Genomic DNA, 19441 nt, shown 5'->3' on the forward strand with positions numbered 1-19441 from the left:
GCTAAAAACAGATGTCCAAGATAACCACCACAGGCACATCAGGCTGTGTCGGGTTTCCTTGACCCTATTGTCAATAACAAAACAATAACGTGTAAATGCTCAAATTCACTGTATTCCAATCCTAAGCTATGCTTAATCTTTAAATGCATTGTTTTAGAGCAATACACCTTTTAGACCTCTTCCTTTCGCTCTTGTTAGTGGACTGAACATAAATTAGGTGAACGTTTGCAAATATTAATGCCATATGACACTCATTTTACTGCTATAAATCAGAAGAATCATCATTTTTTTCCAAGCTCCAGCGTCTACCCCTTTGATCTATGAATTTCACCTGTGTACTACTTTAAAAAATGTCAGTTCCTTAGCCTCACTTTTTAGCACTGTAGATACACTAAAAAACTCTGTTTATCACGGTAGTATGGGAGAAAACTATTAAATAAAAATAAACAAAGTGTGTGTGAATTTACAAGAGGGACCCGATTATATACACTGCAAGTTTTTTCCCAGGACATCAGAGCTCCAATCACCAAAATTGCTGATGAAAATTCCAAGGCCCCTGCTCCTGAATTCCAAGTGAAGTACATTCCCCTGATGTGGAAGATCAGGAGGAACTGGACTGCCATTCTCAAGGTTTCCTCTGGATAAAATCTTTAATACCTGAAGCGCTTTGAAGTCATCAAATGCTTCATACCAAACAACCATGTACAAAACCTTTCTGTTTGTTTTCTACATTTATCCTGGGAGTGTGTGGGGAGCAAGGGGGTGGGGTTAGGAAGAGGTAACCTCTAAGAATCGAACTTCAAAATACATAAATGAAATATTTCACAACGTATAATTATTTGAATACAATAATTAGGATATAAAGACAAAATTCAATCAAACAAAATATGTTGCGAAAAATCCATGCTCCTAGCAGACGGGGCTGATGGAGTTAAGTGCTCTATTTTCTGCCACTCCGGGGAGCATTTGCATTGAAACTGTGCCAGCTCCTGGGAGTTATTTACATATCCAGATGTGTCGTTTGAGAGCGCTGGGAGGCAACACGCACGGTTTTATTTTTGAAGTAAATAATGTTACCCATGAATATTTCACGCAGATTAAAAAGTTCAGACTGCAGTGAAGGCAGCACACTGAATCCAAGCTGAATACATGGACACAGGCAATTTATCCTTACACAGACAGCTGCTCCTTCCATTCACATGACCCACACTCAACCAGCACAACCAGGGTAAGTCTACCCATCAGAATATATTAGGGAAATTAACTAGGGAGTTTCTACTGCAGCCTCCAAGCTTCTACATTATAAACAAACATGAACCTGAGCTTTTCAAGGAGTGGAGATCATCAGGCACAGCCTACACACGCACATTCATAATCGTAGCTTGATAGCAGCCATATGGGTGGCCTGCAACCATTAGATAACTGACAATGCGCTGTTATCTAAAAAAAATAGCATGCATTCGGCCGTTTTGGACCTACGTAGTATATCCGGTCTCTAAGGAGAGCCACGAACCACTTGAACATATGCATTTGAAACACAAAACAGAACAGAAGTACATTTTAAAACTGGATTGTCTCTCCAATAAACGCTGATAAAATGCACAGCTAAATAAGGCGTTCAAAATTAATTTAAAAAATGTCTCAGAAAAGAGGCACAGAATGAACAAGGGAGAGAACACCACGAGTGGTGGGGGAAAACCACAAGGGAGACGCACGCACGGAGACAAAGTTAAATAATGCGTCACCAACACGACACACTAAAGAAAGAGAAAAGAAACGACGGAACAGTGGGATAGGAAACATTACCTATGAAAAAGGGAGACAGAAAGGAAAATAAAGGAATGTAACGAAAAAGAAGCAAAAATAAACGTGAGAAAAAAAGAATTGAAAGGAAAAAAATAAAGACAAGTACGGGAAATGCAAGGGGGGGTGGGTTGGGTTCACAAGGGAGAGAACAACACGAGTGGTGGGGGAAAACCACGAGGGAGATGCACGCACGGAGACAAAGTGAAAAACAACACGTACCTGATAATGCAGAGCGGCCGGGAAACTGAAAGTACGGCCGGCCTGTGGCCGGCCATGAATAATTAGGGGAGGAGAAGCCCTTTGATGTGCTGTGCGGCCGTGAATGCGTGTGCTTGTTTGGTGACGTGATTCACGTGAACTTAAACAAAACCGCACGAACGAAACCCTTTGTTTCACGAGCGTTTTGAGGACATGAATTCTCGCTACGCTCAATGCGCTTGCGCGCATTGATAGGTCGCGAGACCTAAAAACAAATAGTCTGTCTGGTACACTGTAAATTTCTGGAAAGGATCCCAAGTCACCTCACAAAAGTAATGTATACTTTGAAAAAACACAACTAGCAACGCCCACGCCTAACGCTAGATGGTAGGAGTGTGTAAAGCATGTGATCTACAGCTCTGCATACTATAAATGTACTTAATGGATATAAATGCATGGCAGGGAAATTTATGGCTTTTAGTTGGGCCAGTTAAAATTGAGGACTATCACACAACTAGCCGGAGTGGGCTGTCAACTCCTGTCATATAAAGTTAGACTGTCTGTTGTGTGAAATGATATTATGAAATACTTTTTGGGAGGGTCTAACTTTCCCAGAATGTAGTAATGAGTTGGAGCTAGCAAAGCATTACGTGCACTTCTTTACGGTAGTTAGATAGTTGTGTGATTTAAAGTATATGGAGAAAATCTGTGCATTGTTTTTGGTTTAATATTAAGCTTTTATGATAAATTGTCAACTTTTGATAAAAAAAATTCACAAGTGCAGTCTGGGCAGAATAAATTCCTACAACCACAAACGATCTCTCGGAAATGTATTGCTTAGGACTATAAAGACAGTATTCTGGAACTCTTCTGGGGCAGAAGTCTCCATAACCTAACATGGCTTACAAAAATACACATGCTTAGAAAAGTATTTTCAGCTGCAAGTTTAGATGTTGGATAATAATTTGCATTATTGTAAAAAATGTTTCATTTGGAAGAGCAGATATTCTTTGTTTACATTTGTATCAATAGCCACCTCTGCACATTTTGTTGGAACAACTGATGGGTCATCCTGGTGAGGTTGTACTTCAGGTTAGAGATCAGCAGCTAGTCTATGAAGAACGTGAGGTGGAGTCCTGTGGCACAGTGAGCACAGGACCCACGTCTGGGCATATCCAATGCACTTTTTGCGTCTGAAAACCCAAGTGGCCATACAGAAGTCAATATAACATGAGACGGCTGCTAAAGGGTACAAGAACATGGATAATGGCAGTTTGTGCTTTAAAGGAATCTAACCGCTGCTGTAAATCTGCAACCGGATACTCTTTTTGCAGTGCTATATTATGGGCAAAACCCTTGCCTAAATACAACTCTTACATTTACATTATCTGCACAAGACAATTTACACAGCCTCTATTGTTTTAGTGGAAGAGAAGATTACTTAAAAACCCCTATGTGTAGATCACTGATATGGTTTGAAAATCAGTCAATTTATCCCTTGAATATTTGAAAGTTATTTTCATCTGATTCAGGGAAATGGTGTCATTTGTTTGTCTTTCTCTGTAGTTTCGGTCTCTGTGCTTTGGAACTAATCAAAGAGTAGATGGTGAAGAAACTGACAACTATGGTGAATTCTTGTAGCTGGTTGTGGTTTTGCATGCATGTTTCCCGCTCCAGGCAGTGCTCCTGAAAAATAGGTCTATTGGGGCCAGTGGTGCATATCCATTTAGTTGACACTGGATATCGTCTTGAGTCTATGCAACTGAGTCTATGCAACTGAGTCTTTTCATGTGCCTTTGTCAACATTACGACTTTTGCATTTTCAGTGAACCAGTAAATACTGCTGCCATAGATGACAGAAATTACACCAATATGCAGCATAAAAAGATATGGTCAAATACAGCTCACCCCACATCTATTACCAACACAACAGGCTACCAACTTACTATGATTTTCTGTGAGCCTCTGCCATATGCTACAAAACGAGGATAAAAGATGGACTAGGACACTGGTAACGTGCTAGTACTTTTGTTTGCATTTTGTCATCTAGTACCATGGGACTGGAAACAGCAACTGAAGCAATTAAATAATTCTTGTAAAAACTTGGACTGCAGCAATGGGTGAAAAATTAGACATTAGCATGGGATTCATTCCACTCTATACAGACGTCAGGGGAAGTAACTGTTTTACAGTATACATATGTAATGGGTGTTTATCTGTAATCTTCACACTATTTCAAACAATGAAAGCAGTTTCCATTGAAGCATTAGGGGGCACAAAGTACCCTACAGTAAGTTAAGGAAAGGAGAAAAAATAGTACTAATTATTCAGCAGAACGGACTAAGAGGCTAATAGACCAGAAAATGGATACTTGATGCCAACCACAATGCCTTTGAGATTACAAGACACTGCTCGTCACTTCCAACATAAGAATAGAGAGAATCAACATACGCATAGAGGGATTTCAGTATGCAACGAACAACTTCAGCAGGGTTGTCAGTGCAGCGTCCTCCACATGTCTTTGCCAGAAATATCCAACAACCGCAGGAGCAGCAAACAATATCAAATCCTTTAACATAAAAAAACCTTCACTGGAACTATATTGTGTAAGGCATTCAGTGCTTCAGTGACATTAACCTTGCTTTGTTATTTTCTACAGTAGTGGCTAACTTGCACCTTTCAGAGCATTTTCAATGTATTGTTATGGACTCACTCGTCAGTTCTGTAGAGAGCCAGAGCATGCCCTGTGAAATCAATCACATCCTGCCCCAAGTCAAACTTCTTGTACACATCTCTCATTGTGGTATTCTTTGGATCAACACCTTCCAGTGTTTTGGAGTCGTTCTCATCAAAGCCAGAAACGTAGCATAAGAATTTTCTAAATCGCCTTTTTTCAAAAAGACCCATTAAACCTAAAGAAAAAATAAATTATGCATGTGAAAATCATTAAATATGATATTTACAGTACCAGTATTCCAATAACGTGTCATTCTATTCTTGAAAAAAGTAAACACAACAAAAACAAACAAGCCAATAACTATTTTCAGAACATAAATGAGCTATTAAAAGGTAACATACAAAAGCAAAATATGCCTATCTGATCCACAAGAACCTTTGGTTGCAATGCCAGAGGTCTCAGGAATGAAGGAGAAAGGTACTTTGAGGTGCCAGGCACAGCCTGTGGCCACTTGGATGGATGAAGCGTCCTTTGATCTGGCCTCTGTACACAAATAGCCAGCGAGTGGCAGTTCAATTAAGTTTTGTAAGGATATCAGCAATTTTTTTATTTATTTTCCTTGGAATGTTAAAACACACTTCTACCTGTCAGATTGCCTCCAGGCGCTATGATCGTGAAGTGAGTGAACGTTATAGAAGTTTTGATTGTATAAATTACTCAACTGAGGCACCAGTTAATGGTCTATGGGATGGGAAGGTTGGCTATATCCATGACTTTAGATCACAAGGATAGACAGTGTATAGATTCAAGTTACATGCCTTAAGCTAAGCAGGACAAGAGGGCTTTTTGTCTGCGACCAAAGCCATGAAGCCTGGTCCCCGGAGAAGGCGATTTAGACTTTTGCATAGAGCCTTTCTCCCACACAAAAAGTTGTATCTTACTTGAAAGAGTGCTTCTTGGCACTGGTAGGTAGTTAGGGTAAGCAGTATTTGACTATCTATGTAGGAGAAAGGCCATGCGAGGCTTTGTGGACCAAGTAGAGGAGTTCTACCATTCAGCAGCTCTCATCAGGAATTGAGGAAGTGTCTCTGTGCTAAGAAAACTTCAGTCAGAGCTTTTCACCTCCAAAAAGGAGTGGTGTCATGCAAGTTTTCAAATGTTGCAGTTCGGGCTGAATTTTGCAGGTACGCTTATATCGGATGTGTTGCAATCTGTTCAGGATAATCATTCACCGAGATGTTTTGGAAAGGAGCAGGGACCACCTGAATTCAAATGTGTATATTAACTGCATGATCACACACCAACAATCATTGGTTTAAATTTGTAAGTCCAATACATGAGGTTTTAAGGGATTGAGTCAGTTAAAGTTCCAAGTTTATTTTTATTTGCATAGTTACTGTAAACAATTGCAACATTTTAAAGTAGCCAATAAAACAGTTATGCGCCGGTAAAACCAATAATACACATAATGGTTCTGGACTGCTCCTTTTCTAGCAATTTGTGTGCTAGGTGCCGGGAAACTCTTTTTGGGTAGCTGCGCGCGTTACAAAACTAATTTAATAATAATAATAAAATGCTGTACAGCACGTACATGACTGATTAAAATAGCCGGTGAAGCCGTTAAAGTGCATCAATAGTACACGTAATAAAGTGCAGTGCAATCGTTAAAAGACATCACTAAACCCAAAAGTACACGTGGTAAGGTACCGTACAGTGCATACATATTTGGTAATGGCACCTAACGAATATGGCACCAGCTGATATTTTATACATAAAAAAGATGCTTTTTCTTATTGCCACAGAGAGATGCAGTGACCAGGTTGTGAGCCAGTGTCTACACAGGCAGCTTATTACGAACATTGCTGATATTGGATTGTCATTTTAGGCATTTCTTGGTCGGCCAGCGTAACAAATGTTACCGTTCTGCAGTTCAGTTGCGTGGCCCCCGGGTCAAAGCAGGACAGCACCGCTTGCCTCTTAGTGCAAATTCCTTTCTGCTTGAAGGGGGTCTTTAACAGCCGTGTCCTCTCTAGCTTCAGATCCTTGCATGTGCAGATAAAGTGCAGAATGTCTTTTGTTCCATATCGCACAGCCTGCAACTGCTTTGGATCGATGCTCTCAGCCAGGGTGGGAAGTGCCTAGTGCATGGAAGAATGCCCAGTCTATGCCTTAGGAATTGTATTTTATTGATTTAGGATAAGCCTGATTGAAGAACTTTTGAGAAGCAAGTATTTCATAGGAATTTAGGGTCATCCAGGCATGGGATCTAGCTGAGAAGGTTGCCTTGTCCTCCACCAGTCAGAGTTGTTTTACGCACTTCCAGACCACTTTTTTTTAAGGTTAGGTGATGGAGCTGTGTGTTCCAGAGCTCGGTGAGCCTGGCAGTTTCTTTAGATTGCTGTAGATAGCTTCTTGCGTAGGATGTTTCCCTGTGCTCGAGTTCTTGCAATAGCAGTTGGTTTAAGATGTTTGAATTGGAGGCTCTGATCTTATTCCAGCAGATAATGTGTAATGTCTGGCCAGAAATTGTTTTAATAAGCCGAACTCAAGCCTTATTTGAGCTGGTGAGGCGTAGGTCGGGAGGCTAAACATGGTTCTGTATGCTTCAACTAGAGTGCTGTCCAGTAAGTTGGCGCCTCTTCCCCGGATTGCTTCGCTGCCATAAGTTAGCGGAGGAGTAGTTTGGCTTGTACTACCTTTAGGAGAGGGCTCAGTGTAGGCCCCATCTGTTTAGTTACAAGATTTTTCATCGATATTGCTATGACCAACTCTCTCCTCTGGATTTCTTCTGTCTGGCGGGCAAAGGACCCTTCTTTGTCAATGACGCCTAGGTACTCATATTTAGCTGCTGGTTCAAGCTGTGTACCTCCCAAGTGCCAAGTCCTCTGTAGTTTCCTTTTGTTTTTTACCGTCATTGTCCATATCTCACTAAAGTTAATTTTTAGGTTATTCTCTGTGGCATATTTCTGCATTCCAATGAGTAGATGTTGGAGACTGGAATAGGTATGGCTGAGCAGCACTACATCGGCATACATAAGATTGGTCAATATTTTGCCTCCTAGATTGGGTGCATGTGAGTTGCAGGTGTTAAGTGCTTGCAGAAGGTCAGCCGTGAATAGTTTGACCAGGGTGGGTGCAAGCTCGCAACCCTGCTTCAAACCTTTAGTTGTAGGGACTTTTGAAGAGAGGCGCATCCGGCCGCCCAATTTCACCAGAACCCAGGTATCTGTGTGGAGAAGTGACAAGGTGTTTAGGATGGCCTGTGGGATTTCCCAGCTCGCTAGCTTCCCTCACAGTCTGCCCCTCTCAACGTTATCGAATGCAGCAATAAAGTTGATGAACCATAGATGTAGTCAGAGGTTGGAGGGCTTGACTGCGTCAATGGGTAGGGAGATTGCGAGGATATTTGTTGTTGTGCCTGCTGTTTTGCAAAAGCCGGTCTGATTTAGTGGTATTAACGTATTGTTCTCTGCCCAGGCTGCGAGACCCTGTAGGACAGTGCCCGCAAAGTATTTTGCTTAATTATCGATCCTGCTACCAAGCGGTAGTTGCTCTCCTGGGCCTTGTCACCATTCTTATAAAATCGGAACTATTGTCGAGTCTTTCCATGATTCTGGTAGTCTGCTTAATAGCCTGACTTCAAAGAAAAGAGGTGACAGGAAGTCTGCCCAGTCAGCCGCCTTTGCTTTGAACAGTGCCTGTGGGATGCTGTTCGGGCCTGGAGGCCCTTCTTTTCTCCCTTTTGCGATCTGCTTTTCTATTAAGAGTGGCATAGGGTCGCTGGCCTCGCATGCAGGCATGTCTATATCAGGCATGCTCGGCGCTGGCGTCTCATTGGGGTCTGCTCTAGAGTGTTCTACTGTTAGCCGTCTGTTAGTGTCTGATATGCGGAGGCCTCCCGTTTGATAGTTGAAAAGCTTAGTTAAAAATTCAACCCTGATTTCTTGTGAGATATGTGACGAAATTCCCTCCTGGTGAGTGTGGATAATAGCGTTAACAATTTTCCAGAAGTGGGCGCTATCATCATGGTTTATGTAATGAAGCTTTGCCCAAGTTGCATTTTCTTGCTCTTTATTAATTTCTCATTTCAGTTTTTTGAGTGAGTTCCTTTGATTCCTCAAAAGTGAACGGGCGCTTAAGGCCCCTGGCTCTCTTCTCAAAGCGCTTAATGTGCTGTTTATAGATTTTTTAAACTAGCTTTAAGTGGTCTGAGCTTTCGGGATCTTATTTCCCCGGCTCAGAGCCTGGGAGTGATCTTTTATGATTGGTGGTGCGGCCCGACAGTTTAATAATATGGCAGTAAAATGTTCCCATTGGGTTATTTGGTCATTTGAGCTTGTTGCTTGTGACAAAGAGCTCAATTGCTGCTACTGACAGGGACTCTGCGTTAAGATCTGCACATTTGATCCTCCTTAGATTTGAGGTGTAGATGAGCCTGAGCTAGTACTCGCTGGATGAAGATGGTTGCAGTGGCTAGTAGCAGTTTCTTGGGGGCGGTGATCGCTCTTCCCCCTCGTCCCCCATTCTGAACCCCAGGATTAGTGGAAACAGTGAGAGGTTTTCAAACATATAATCTAATATGGAAATTGTTGTAGAGGAGTAGTATGATGGAACAGGAGGAGAGTCTTTGAGGAATCTACCGTTAAGAGCTCTGAGGTTTAGGTGTTCTAATTCTGCCAGAAGATGGCTTTTCTTACAGCTCTTGCTTCCGTGTGTTGGTGCACATTGGATCGGAATGTTGAAAATTGTGCATTGGATACAAACCTCCTCACCCCCTGATGTACCAAAGAGGTATTGGTTTAGGTACTCTGACAGGACAGTTTGAGGTTTCAATCTCAGTTACGTACTTTGTTACTTGACAAATAAGCTTTTTTGAATCTTTCACTTTCTGTTTTGGCTGAATGTATGTGTTGACTAAAGCCGCCTTTGTTTGTTCGCCCTGGAGGAGGATGGGGAGTTTGACTGCTGTGGTGGCTGCTGAAGTAGAGCCCACAAGCGCAGCCAATGTTATGCTCGTGGTGGATACATATGTTGCAAGCCCTCCAGAGCGGTGTCCAAATTTGCCTCCCTTTACGGCCGGTGTGGCAAAGCACATGAAACCTTGTATGTGATGCGGGTCGGTGAGCCAAGTTTCCTGTAGCATGATCATGTCAAAGGACTTGACATATTGCAGGAATTCCGGATCCAGAATTTTTGTAGAAAGAACGTTAATATTCCATAAGCGGAGTGAGATGTCCTTGGCTCTTGTTCCACCTTCGTTCTGTGTGAAACGTCAATACACCTCTGCGGAAGTGGTTATGGTTCAGGTGATAGGGCCAATATGTGAAGATCTGCTCCGATGTGCTGGTGCAGCCCACGCTCTGTGTTGTAGGCCCGCCAGCACATTGGCCCTCTGTTGTGGTGATCTTTCCAGTGCCCCTTTGACCACAGAGTTTGTGCATCTCTGCGGTTTTGTCAATGCAGGACTCGAAATGGGGGCTAGTAGGGGTAGTGGGTACCCAGGTTTTTGGTAAGGGAGGTTGTCAATGCCCCAGGTTTGAAAGATGCGATGTTCTGCTAGAATTTTCTCTGCCTCTGGCATTGAAGGGTTTGCTGTGCCGATGAACTCTATTGAGAGTCAGTTGATCTCAGGCCAGCAAGAGTTGGAACTGCCTGTAATAGCCTTAAGATATTTCCTCTACTCAGAGTGTCCTTTGGAGATATATGTGAGGTGAAAAAGCGTGACAAGTGTTTTCTGCTGCGTGATTCTTGGTAGTTGTATGGCCTGTCGTTGGTCAATGACAAGTGCCGTTGTTCCAGGTTGGCAGATGAGGCTAATTGCTTCCCTTGGCTGGAATTCCACTCCCTTAATAGGTGATCTCGATGTTGGATTCCTTGGCTTTGTCTCAGTTGTGGTTAGCCCAGAACATGCCTGCTTTGAGGCTTGCACAGTATTCTGTTCTTCCTGGGCTGCACAAGTCTGGTTTCCCTCATTTAACAATGTATTTTAATTCGGCCTAGTTTTGTTATCTGATTGTTCTCCACCCACTAGCTTAAATTATTGTGTGTCGCTTCTCATTGAAGCTGCCAGCACTAGTGCCAGTGTGTGTCCCTCCGTTACAGCTAGCTGTTGAGGCTGTTCAGGGATTATGGGTATAGAGGGGGAACCCTCCGGTGATATTCAAGCTTTGTGGCGGCTGTTGGCAACTACCCAGCGGGCCTTTATGAGTGGTGACTTAGCGGTGTACCCTTTTCCATTTTCTTTCCCATTTTACGAGAGTACCCAGTCGATATTCAATATAGGTGAGATGTCTCCTTGTTCAGATGGGTTGTTGGGATTGTTGGAAAGTAACTGGGCCTTGTTTTGAGTGATTAAGGAGTGTGATTTGATATCCAATTTTGTGTGTTGTCCGGAGAAGATGGGAAAGTAGGTTGTTGGATTTTAAGTCGTTTTCAGATAGCAAACTTTCCTTTTCTGTTGATAGCATTGTTTGGAATTGAGCTTCGGGACTTGAGCTCCTTCTAGAGGCTCTGCCATCGATTCGCTGAGCACTCCTACCTTCCCAGGAGGTGATGTCAGGGCTCTCCTGCGGATTGCATTGGGATAGCTCCCTATGGATCAGATGTACTTGTTTGCCTTCGGCCATGCCCAGTGCTGTATTGCTACTACCTGGGAGCTTGCTTGTGGATCAAGAGGTTGCATTACTCATATCCTCTAGAATGTTATTTATCATTGAGGGAAGAGTGGATCGTTTGTCAACTATGTGGCTGCAACCGCAACTAAGTTGGACCTCGGATTTAGCTTTCTTAATTAGACCGTTCAGGTCCCCCAGTTTCTCATCGATGCCTGCTGTGAAGAGTGCCAATGTGTTTAATAATGAGTGAATGTCCATTTTTTCAGACTGATATTGGAGTGCTTCGATGGCCAGTTGCATAGTGTTTAGGAGAGAGACCCAGGTACTGCCAGCTTGTTCTGTGGGAGTCATGCCGCCTTTGGGCTTGTCTTTAGTCATCTCACTTGGCGATTGGCTGAGAGTTTGGGAGTTCAGTTGGAGCTCCGTGGGTGGAGGCACCCTCGGTTGCTGGTCAGGCGAGTAGGTGGCAAGCATGTCCTCCCATTCTTGTTTGATCAAGTAGGAGAGGATCGCCCTCCCCTCCTCTTGCTGCATTAGGTCGGCAGTCCCTTCGAATATCCCGCCTGGATGGAGTAGCGGCCGGGATAGGGAAGGCAGTGAAGCTGGGGTTGATACGATTGTGTTTGTAGGCCACGGTGTTGGAGCGGGGATACTATTCATACTGATCAGTGGTGGGCTGAGAGTGATGTCTGGTACTTGTTCTGCCTGCGATCCACTTTCCGTGCCTCCTATGGCATTGCTCTTATCTTGTGACTGGGTGGAGCTGGCATCTGGACCGAGCTCTGGCAGTGGAGTCTGCATGTTCCTTTTGAGGCTGAGTTCCTCTTGTGAGAGTCCCTGTAGCCGATTGCTTTTGGGGCATGCACCGGGCTTCTATAGCCGGTGGTGAGGCTAGTGCTGATGCTAGGTCCGAAGCTGGATATGATAGGGCTCGAGAGTGTTGCCATGCTTGTTGTTCAGGCAGCATAGGAGTTCCTGGGTGCCCTGGTAGTCGGGTTGGAAACAGATTTTTTTTCACTGTGATAAGCATGTACCTTTCACTCCCGAGCTGTTTGGTGCAGAGCAGCAAGGGGATCTCCTGGAGCAGCCTCTTGTGCCTTAAGGCACAATTTTGAAGTAAGCCAATTTGCCGTTGCATTGCTAGGCGCTAGTGGGCTCTTCAGATAATTAACTCATTTGCGAGTCTCCTCTTGTGGCAGTGCGACAGGAGAAGGAAGCTGAAGTTGTAGGGGTAGAGATGGGGTCTGTAGGCCTTTGAGAAAGCATTGCTTGAGTAAAGAACTGATCATGCGTCCTTTAGAAAGCTGCATTTTGTATACATTTTCGGTTGATTTGAGTGAGTTAAGCCACTTAGTGATGACATGTCTTTTAGTTCCAGGTTTGCTGCAATTAGTGGGGATTCGGCGCTGTGCTGAGCACTAGGGTGTGGTTTTTGTCTTCTTCCTTTTCTCCCCCCTAGCGGGGGGGGGGGGGGTGGGGAATAGCCACCCTGGTTCTCCCGGACCTCATCTGCGACCAAGCAGTGAGAGCGCGTGGTGCTGAAGGTGTTACCTCGGAGGCCCGGACTTCAGTGCTTAGAGCTTAGCGCTTAGAAGGATTTCGCAGAGCCGGAATTGGATTGAGGAGGCGCGGTGTAGGGCAGTTTTGATTAGGGAGGCGCAATCCTTAATGCCCCTTGCAGATTGGCTCTGTATGACCACTGTAGCTGTGGGATTGCTGCTGGTGTCCTGTGTTGCACCCCAGTCTCCTGTCAAACTATCCTGGCTCAACTGACAGAGTCCGATGTCTGGACTGTCCAGCTGATCGGTAGGCTGGCCAAGAAGCTGAGGGACCGGGACGTGAGGGACTAGGACGTGAGCTGGGACGGCAGCCTAATGGTCTGTGTGGCCGAGGGATGTTTCGCTGGTGTTCTGTGGAGGATTGGGCGCTAGTCCCAGGTTTGAAGCTGAAGCGAAGTCACAAAGCTCAGAGCTCAATGCTCTGACTCATAGCCAGGGTGGGAGGTTAGTGCACCCTGCTGTTCCACGCCTCCGCCGCCCCACCTGTTACTCCCGCTGCCGATCCGCCGGAGCGCAGCCGGAGATGGTGTCTGGCATTTTGGGCAGCCGGGGCTGGTGTCTGGTGTTTGGCCAGCTGATTTCCACGTGGTTGGGCTTCTCAGCGTGGAGGAGGGGGACCCGAACAGGAGCACTAGAGATCGCCGCAATCCGTGGGGCCACTTCCGCTGGAGACCCGGGCTCGCTCTCTGCAGTGGTGAGTATACCCCTGCGCTCAGGCCCCTTACTGTGGTCTCGGTGCTGCTACCAGTCTGACCTACGTTTCGGCTTTTCAGCCTCGGCCCCAGGTCCGGCTCGGGCACTGTTTCCGCATCAGTTTCCGTAATGGCTGCTGGAGCTCGACCGCTGTTGAGGTATTTTACATCCATTTCACAATCCTTACTCATGGCTCTTGGTGAGATCATCAGCCTTATGCCATTCTCAGCTTTATCAAGGCTAAACAGCACTGGCAAGAAGCACTGGAAAAGCTAATAGGTCAAGAAGGCGAGATCAAATGGCATTCCCAATGCATGTTACTATGTTTCAGTTTCCATATGGAAACCCACAACGACCACGACACCTCAACCCTCCAAGTAGAATTACAAGCAACACTCAATTAGTAACCAAACCTACCCACTCAGCAGGCCACACTCTGGACGGGCTATTCTCTAGCAATTAGCAAATCACCCTTGAAAACATCCTCCCTTTGCCCTGGACTGATTGATCACTGAGCGATCTTCTTCAACATTCATATAGAAAACAACACCTCCAACCAAGTGAAACCCACTGTCCCCAAACAATTCAAAGCATGGAAAAGAATCTCCCCTTCTGCCCTCAAAGCCCACCTCCTGTCCTCCCAACTAGATTCTCCACTCATACCCGAGCCAACAGCCACGCAATACACTCAATGGCACCGCTCAGCTTTCAACACCTTAGTGCCATTAAACAGCACCTCCACAAATAGGAAAACTCCATCACCCCCCTGGTTCTCAGAAGCACTCAGGCTAGAAAAACAATCCCGTAGAAACCTAGAAAGACAAAAGCGCCGAAACTACCAAACTCAAAAAACCCAATATAAACTAGCACTAACCAAATATAAACAGCTTATAATTTCAGAAAAAAGCAAATACTTTCTCAATCAAATTGAAATATCACAAAACTCCAGCAAACAGCTTTTGCAGGTCATAACCAGACTGTCAGGCCCCAAACCCAACCCCCCCTCAACCCACACTCTAATTCCTTAGCCACATTATTCATACACATATATACCAACTTTGCAGCCAATCTCGCTGCCAGCAACCTTACCGCTGCTACCATCGATTCCACCAACATATCTATTTCCACCCCACCCTGCACCACAAAGGACACCACCTTACCCACTCTTTTGGAATTCACCCAAGTCACGTCAGATCAAATCTTAGACCACATTTCTTCCATCAAATCGGGTTCTCCCTATGACCCCTGCCCCCCCCTGTTCTAAAACCGATACCAGAGATCATAGCCCCAGCACTAGCCAACATCTGTAACTCAATGTTCTCCTCTGGAACATACCCTTCCATCTGGAAAAAACGATCATTAAATCTCTTTTAAAAAAAAACACAACCTCGATCTCACAGAAACAAAAAATTACAGACCCATCGCCTGTCTCCCTTTCCCTGCCAAAGTTTTCGAAAAAGTTATAAACAACCCGCTATCACACGTCATCGATGAAAACAATCTCTCAGACGACACACAATTTGGCTTAAAGGCCACGGCACCGAGAAAGCCCTCATCAAGGCCTCAGACGAGATCAGAATGATACTTGTTCGGGGAGGAGCCGCAGCTCTGGTCCTGCTGGACCCCTCAGCGGCATTTGACACGGTCAATCATAACACTCTCATCGACCGTGTTTCAGCACTAGGTATCAAAAATAAGGCCAAAATCCGTCTCACCTCCTTACTCTCTAAAAGTTACCAGTCAGTAGCCCTGGGGGACTTCAAATCCCCACCCTTCACCTTCCCTTGCGGCGTTCCTCAAGGATCCTCGCTGAGTCCGACCTTATTCAACATATACGTGTCTGACTTGGCGAGGGTCATTAAGTCTCATGGTATGCTACTCACCACATACGCCGACGACACCCAGCTAGTGCTAGAAACCCACAATGACCGCCTAAAAGTCGCAGCAAACTTCCAAACTGTAATGCTCGCAATAAGCACATGGATGGCAAATAACTGCCTTAAACTTAACTCCGAGAAAACGGAGGTAATGATCTTTGGCAACTTCTCTCCTAGCTGGTCCCCACTATGTGGCCAGCAGACTTGGCCCCACCCCCATCCCCTGTCAAAAAAGTCAGAAACCTGGGCATTATTTTTGATGACAAACTATCATTTCATCAACACGCCAACAACATGGTCTCCTCCGCATTCCACACTATCAAAATAATAAAGTAACTCTTACCCTATCTCCCATCAAGTGCCGGTAGAACTCTCATGAGCACACTAGTTATGTCCAAGGTGGACTATTGTAACGGCCTATTCCTTAACACCCGGGAAAAAGTTCTAAATAAACTACAAATGGTACAAAATGTGGCAGCAAGGATCCTGACCAACACCCCCAGGTTTAAAGCCACATCCAATCTAACACTTAAACTCCACTGGCTGCCAATCAGAAGCCGTACCAAGTTTAAAAGCCCTGTGTATCGCCTAGAAAGCAATAAATAACTCAGGGCATGAATTCATAAAAAAAACACTAAGCCTTTACACACCTACCAGACCCCTACGCTCTTCAGCAGCCAACCTAATAAACGTCCCCAGAACAAAAAAATCATCTTGCGGCGACAGAAGATTCCCTGTCGCCACAGCCGACTCAGGAACACACTCCCCCTCCACATTAAGACGGCCCCTACTCTCTTTGCATTCCGCAAACAACTCAAAACATGGTTGTTTAACTAATAACACTCTAGCCTACCCTGCCTCTTCATCAACCGTCCGTAGCGCCGAAACACCTATGGGTATTTGCGCGCTTAACAAATTGCACAAATAAAAATAAATATGTATGTTTTTAACATGCATTATCCCTTACATTCACAAGTTATCAAAAGTTCTGCTGCAAGTACAATCAAACAAAAAAATTGAGAAAAATAGATCAGGCAAGATATTTTTTTCACAAATTTAAATTGAAATGCAAAAAACGCAGCTTTTTTATTTATAAAGGTGTGCACGTTTTCCCTTGTGTCTTACTACTCCAGTGTTTTGGGATTTCTCTTTCACTAGACAGTTCCCATGTCTACCTCTCTGGATCTCACTGCCCCTCTGAATCTCTGTCCACGTGCCTCCCTGCCCAGGAGTCTCTGGCCTCATTCTGTCTGTAAACCCTCATTCCAGTGTGACAGGTCCTTCCAATGCGTGGAGGCCGGGTTTAATTCAGACCCCTTCCCAGCACCCTGAGGTGTTACCCAGGGCTCATCCCTGAGTCCAACCCTTTTTAATATTTACCTCAGTCCATTAGCCCATATCATCCAAGAATTCAGCATTTCCATCGTGTCATACGCGGTTGACACGCAATTAGTCTTCTCAATCTCAGACACCCTTAACATCTGACGATCGTCCAATCAAGCCCTCGCCGCAATTCCTCGCATCCAAAGATCCACCATGGGGGGGGAAGTTCCTTCTCCTACTTAGCGGCCAAGACCTGGAATTCTCTCCCCACCCACCTCCGCCTTACACAGAACCACCTCTCCTTCAGAAAACAACTAAAAACTTGGATATTCGATAAGTAAAGTACCCCCCTCCCTCAAGCGCCTTGAGACCCTCTGGGTGAGTAGTGCGCTATACAAATTTTAAACTTGAACTTGATGGCGGACTGTAAACTCGCGCTGAACTTCCTTGGCCAATCAGTTGGGGACCACCGCCTACCCCCAAGCCAGCCATAAGAAATCTTGGCATGTGGCTAGATCAAAACCTTACAATGGAAACACAAGCCAAAAAGCTTTCTGGCACCCGTTTTGGGATATTACGTCTGCTCAGGAAGAATATATCCCTACTCCCAGAAGACGCAAGGAGAACAGTGGTTCAGGCCCTGGTTATCTCGAGGCTGGACTATGGGAAACTCCCTCTTCTTGGGCTCTCCTAAATATGTAATTAACAGTTTTCAAATTGTTCAAAACACAGCAGCACGGCTACTATTGAACATAACAAGACGTCAACCTATAAAATTAAGACTGAAGGAACTGCACTACCTTACGGTTCACACCAGAATCAAATTTAAATCTCTCAATCTGGCCCAACACGCCATGCACGGAAGGGTCCGGCACTCATTCAAAACCTGGTTACTCACTACACACCCCAACGACAGCTCAGGTCAAGCTCAAAGTTTCTCATGAAGGATACCGTAACAAAAAGAGCCAGATGGGCTGGAAGATCTTTTTCCCCTCTGATACCAAAGCTCTGGAACATGCTAGACCCAGACAGCCGATCTATCAAAGAAGAAACACAGTTCAGGAAAAAACTTAAGACCTGGCTCTTTCCACAGGACTAGTACTCACTTCCGCTAAACTGCCTCAATAGCGCTGAGATGCCCAAGGGTAGTCATGCGCTCTACAAATCCCATGAACATAAACATAAACAGTGTCTGTGTCTACTACTAATGCAGGGTAGAATATACAATAATGTAGGTTAACAGGCAACCTATCTGGGATCTTAGAATATAAAAACAAGTAAGAAAACAGCAGCTTACTAGAAGCAAGGGCTTCTGCCTCAGTGGAAGGAACCTTGTAGATCTTTCCTCCCTTGTAGACAAAACTTCCCTCAATCACTTTGAAGTCCAGGTAACGAGTGACTTGGGTAAATAGCAGCATCTTGACCAGCTGACCTGTAAGCAACATTTCAAAGGAAAAAAAAGGAAATCTAAAATTAGATCATTTGTGCAACGCTATACTTCAGTTTTATTATTAGTTTATTTAAAAAATGTAGTCATCATGCTCTTTTCCATTGCTGACGATTGAGATCACATTTTCTTGCAAGAGCAGAAAGCATCAGCCATATAATTATCATTTACAGCAGAAATGTAACCACATACTCTGTCTTAATTATAGCAACACAATAAGATGGACGGAAAGCTGAACATTATCAAACATTCACCCCCAGTCACAGATCTTGGTTAAATCCATCGTTTTTTTGTTCACCATGCCACCCCGGTTTGGACCCAGCCATATACAGTCTTGACCTTGCTCCCCATGAGAACAATCCAGCCCAAACTGCCAGGCCAGGTCCTCCTTGGACCGCAACACAAGCATCCTAAGACCGGTTTCAGGGTACTCAATCTTAATTATCAAGTGTAGATAAACAAAAGGCAAAAAAAGGACAAAACAGTCTGAGACTGGTAACAAAACCAACATTCGATTACAAAAGGGTAGAGGTAACCGATTCAGTGCTGAAAAAATTGATCGTTAGTTTTGACGTCAACAAATACAATAGTATTACAAGCATTTCACATAGTAAATTGCTTTTGACTCAAAGTTAGCTTCAATCTACTCTGAGAATTATTGAAGCAAATATTTTAGGAGTCAAACCAATGAAAGCCTACAATTATTTTCAGTCTCTGGAGCATAGAGACTTTGGAATTCCTTATGCTATTCCACAAACAAATCAGCCTTGAATGTTTGACACAATAAAAGCATGCAAGGTATCTATAGAAGGGAGGGGTATAGCACAGAGTAGAAGATGGCCACTTTGAACTAGAGCTCCTGTTCAACAATACTGAGCAGAACAGGGAGTCTGTATGGGGTCAACTATCCTAGAAGCGTGGCAGGGTAATTTGGCCAGAGGACAGAACAAAGTCCCTAATGGTGCTTCTCCCCCAGATAGGCCTCACAGCTGCATTTGTCAGAAAACCTACACAGGTTGACGGTCTACCGCAATGCAGCCAGACAACATCCGGGAATCGTAGATTAGGAAATGACCAAGACTATGACTATACTTGGGGGTGTGCGCATAGTTAACGGAGATTCCCATTTGAACTCGAGCTTCTGAGCAAGACAGCGGATTCTGTAATCAATACACTATCAAAGCCCCCATTAAAGGCCAAAACCATTAACATAGGGAACAAAAACAGGGACCCTGGGGGATTAAGTT

The 19441-nt window shown here is 44.5% G+C and overlaps 1 protein-coding gene across 1 annotated transcript in view; it reads right to left on the minus strand.

Annotated features, from left to right (window-relative positions):
- GDI2 (GDP dissociation inhibitor 2) overlaps positions 1-19441 on the minus strand; it is a 292509-nt gene that overhangs the window by 162954 nt on the left and 110114 nt on the right. Inside the window, exons 4-5 of the mRNA XM_086918937.1 lie at positions 18045-18179; positions 4718-4916 (exon numbers count right to left, since the gene is read on the minus strand). Of these exons, the coding sequence (XP_086775063.1) occupies positions 4718-4916; positions 18045-18179 (334 nt within the window). The remainder of the gene's footprint in view (positions 1-4717; positions 4917-18044; positions 18180-19441) is intronic.

The sequence above is a fragment of the Lissotriton vulgaris genome, chromosome 1_1 (assembly GCF_964263255.1).
Source record: "Lissotriton vulgaris chromosome 1_1, aLisVul1.2, whole genome shotgun sequence".
Taxonomy (NCBI): domain Eukaryota; kingdom Metazoa; phylum Chordata; class Amphibia; order Caudata; family Salamandridae; genus Lissotriton; species Lissotriton vulgaris.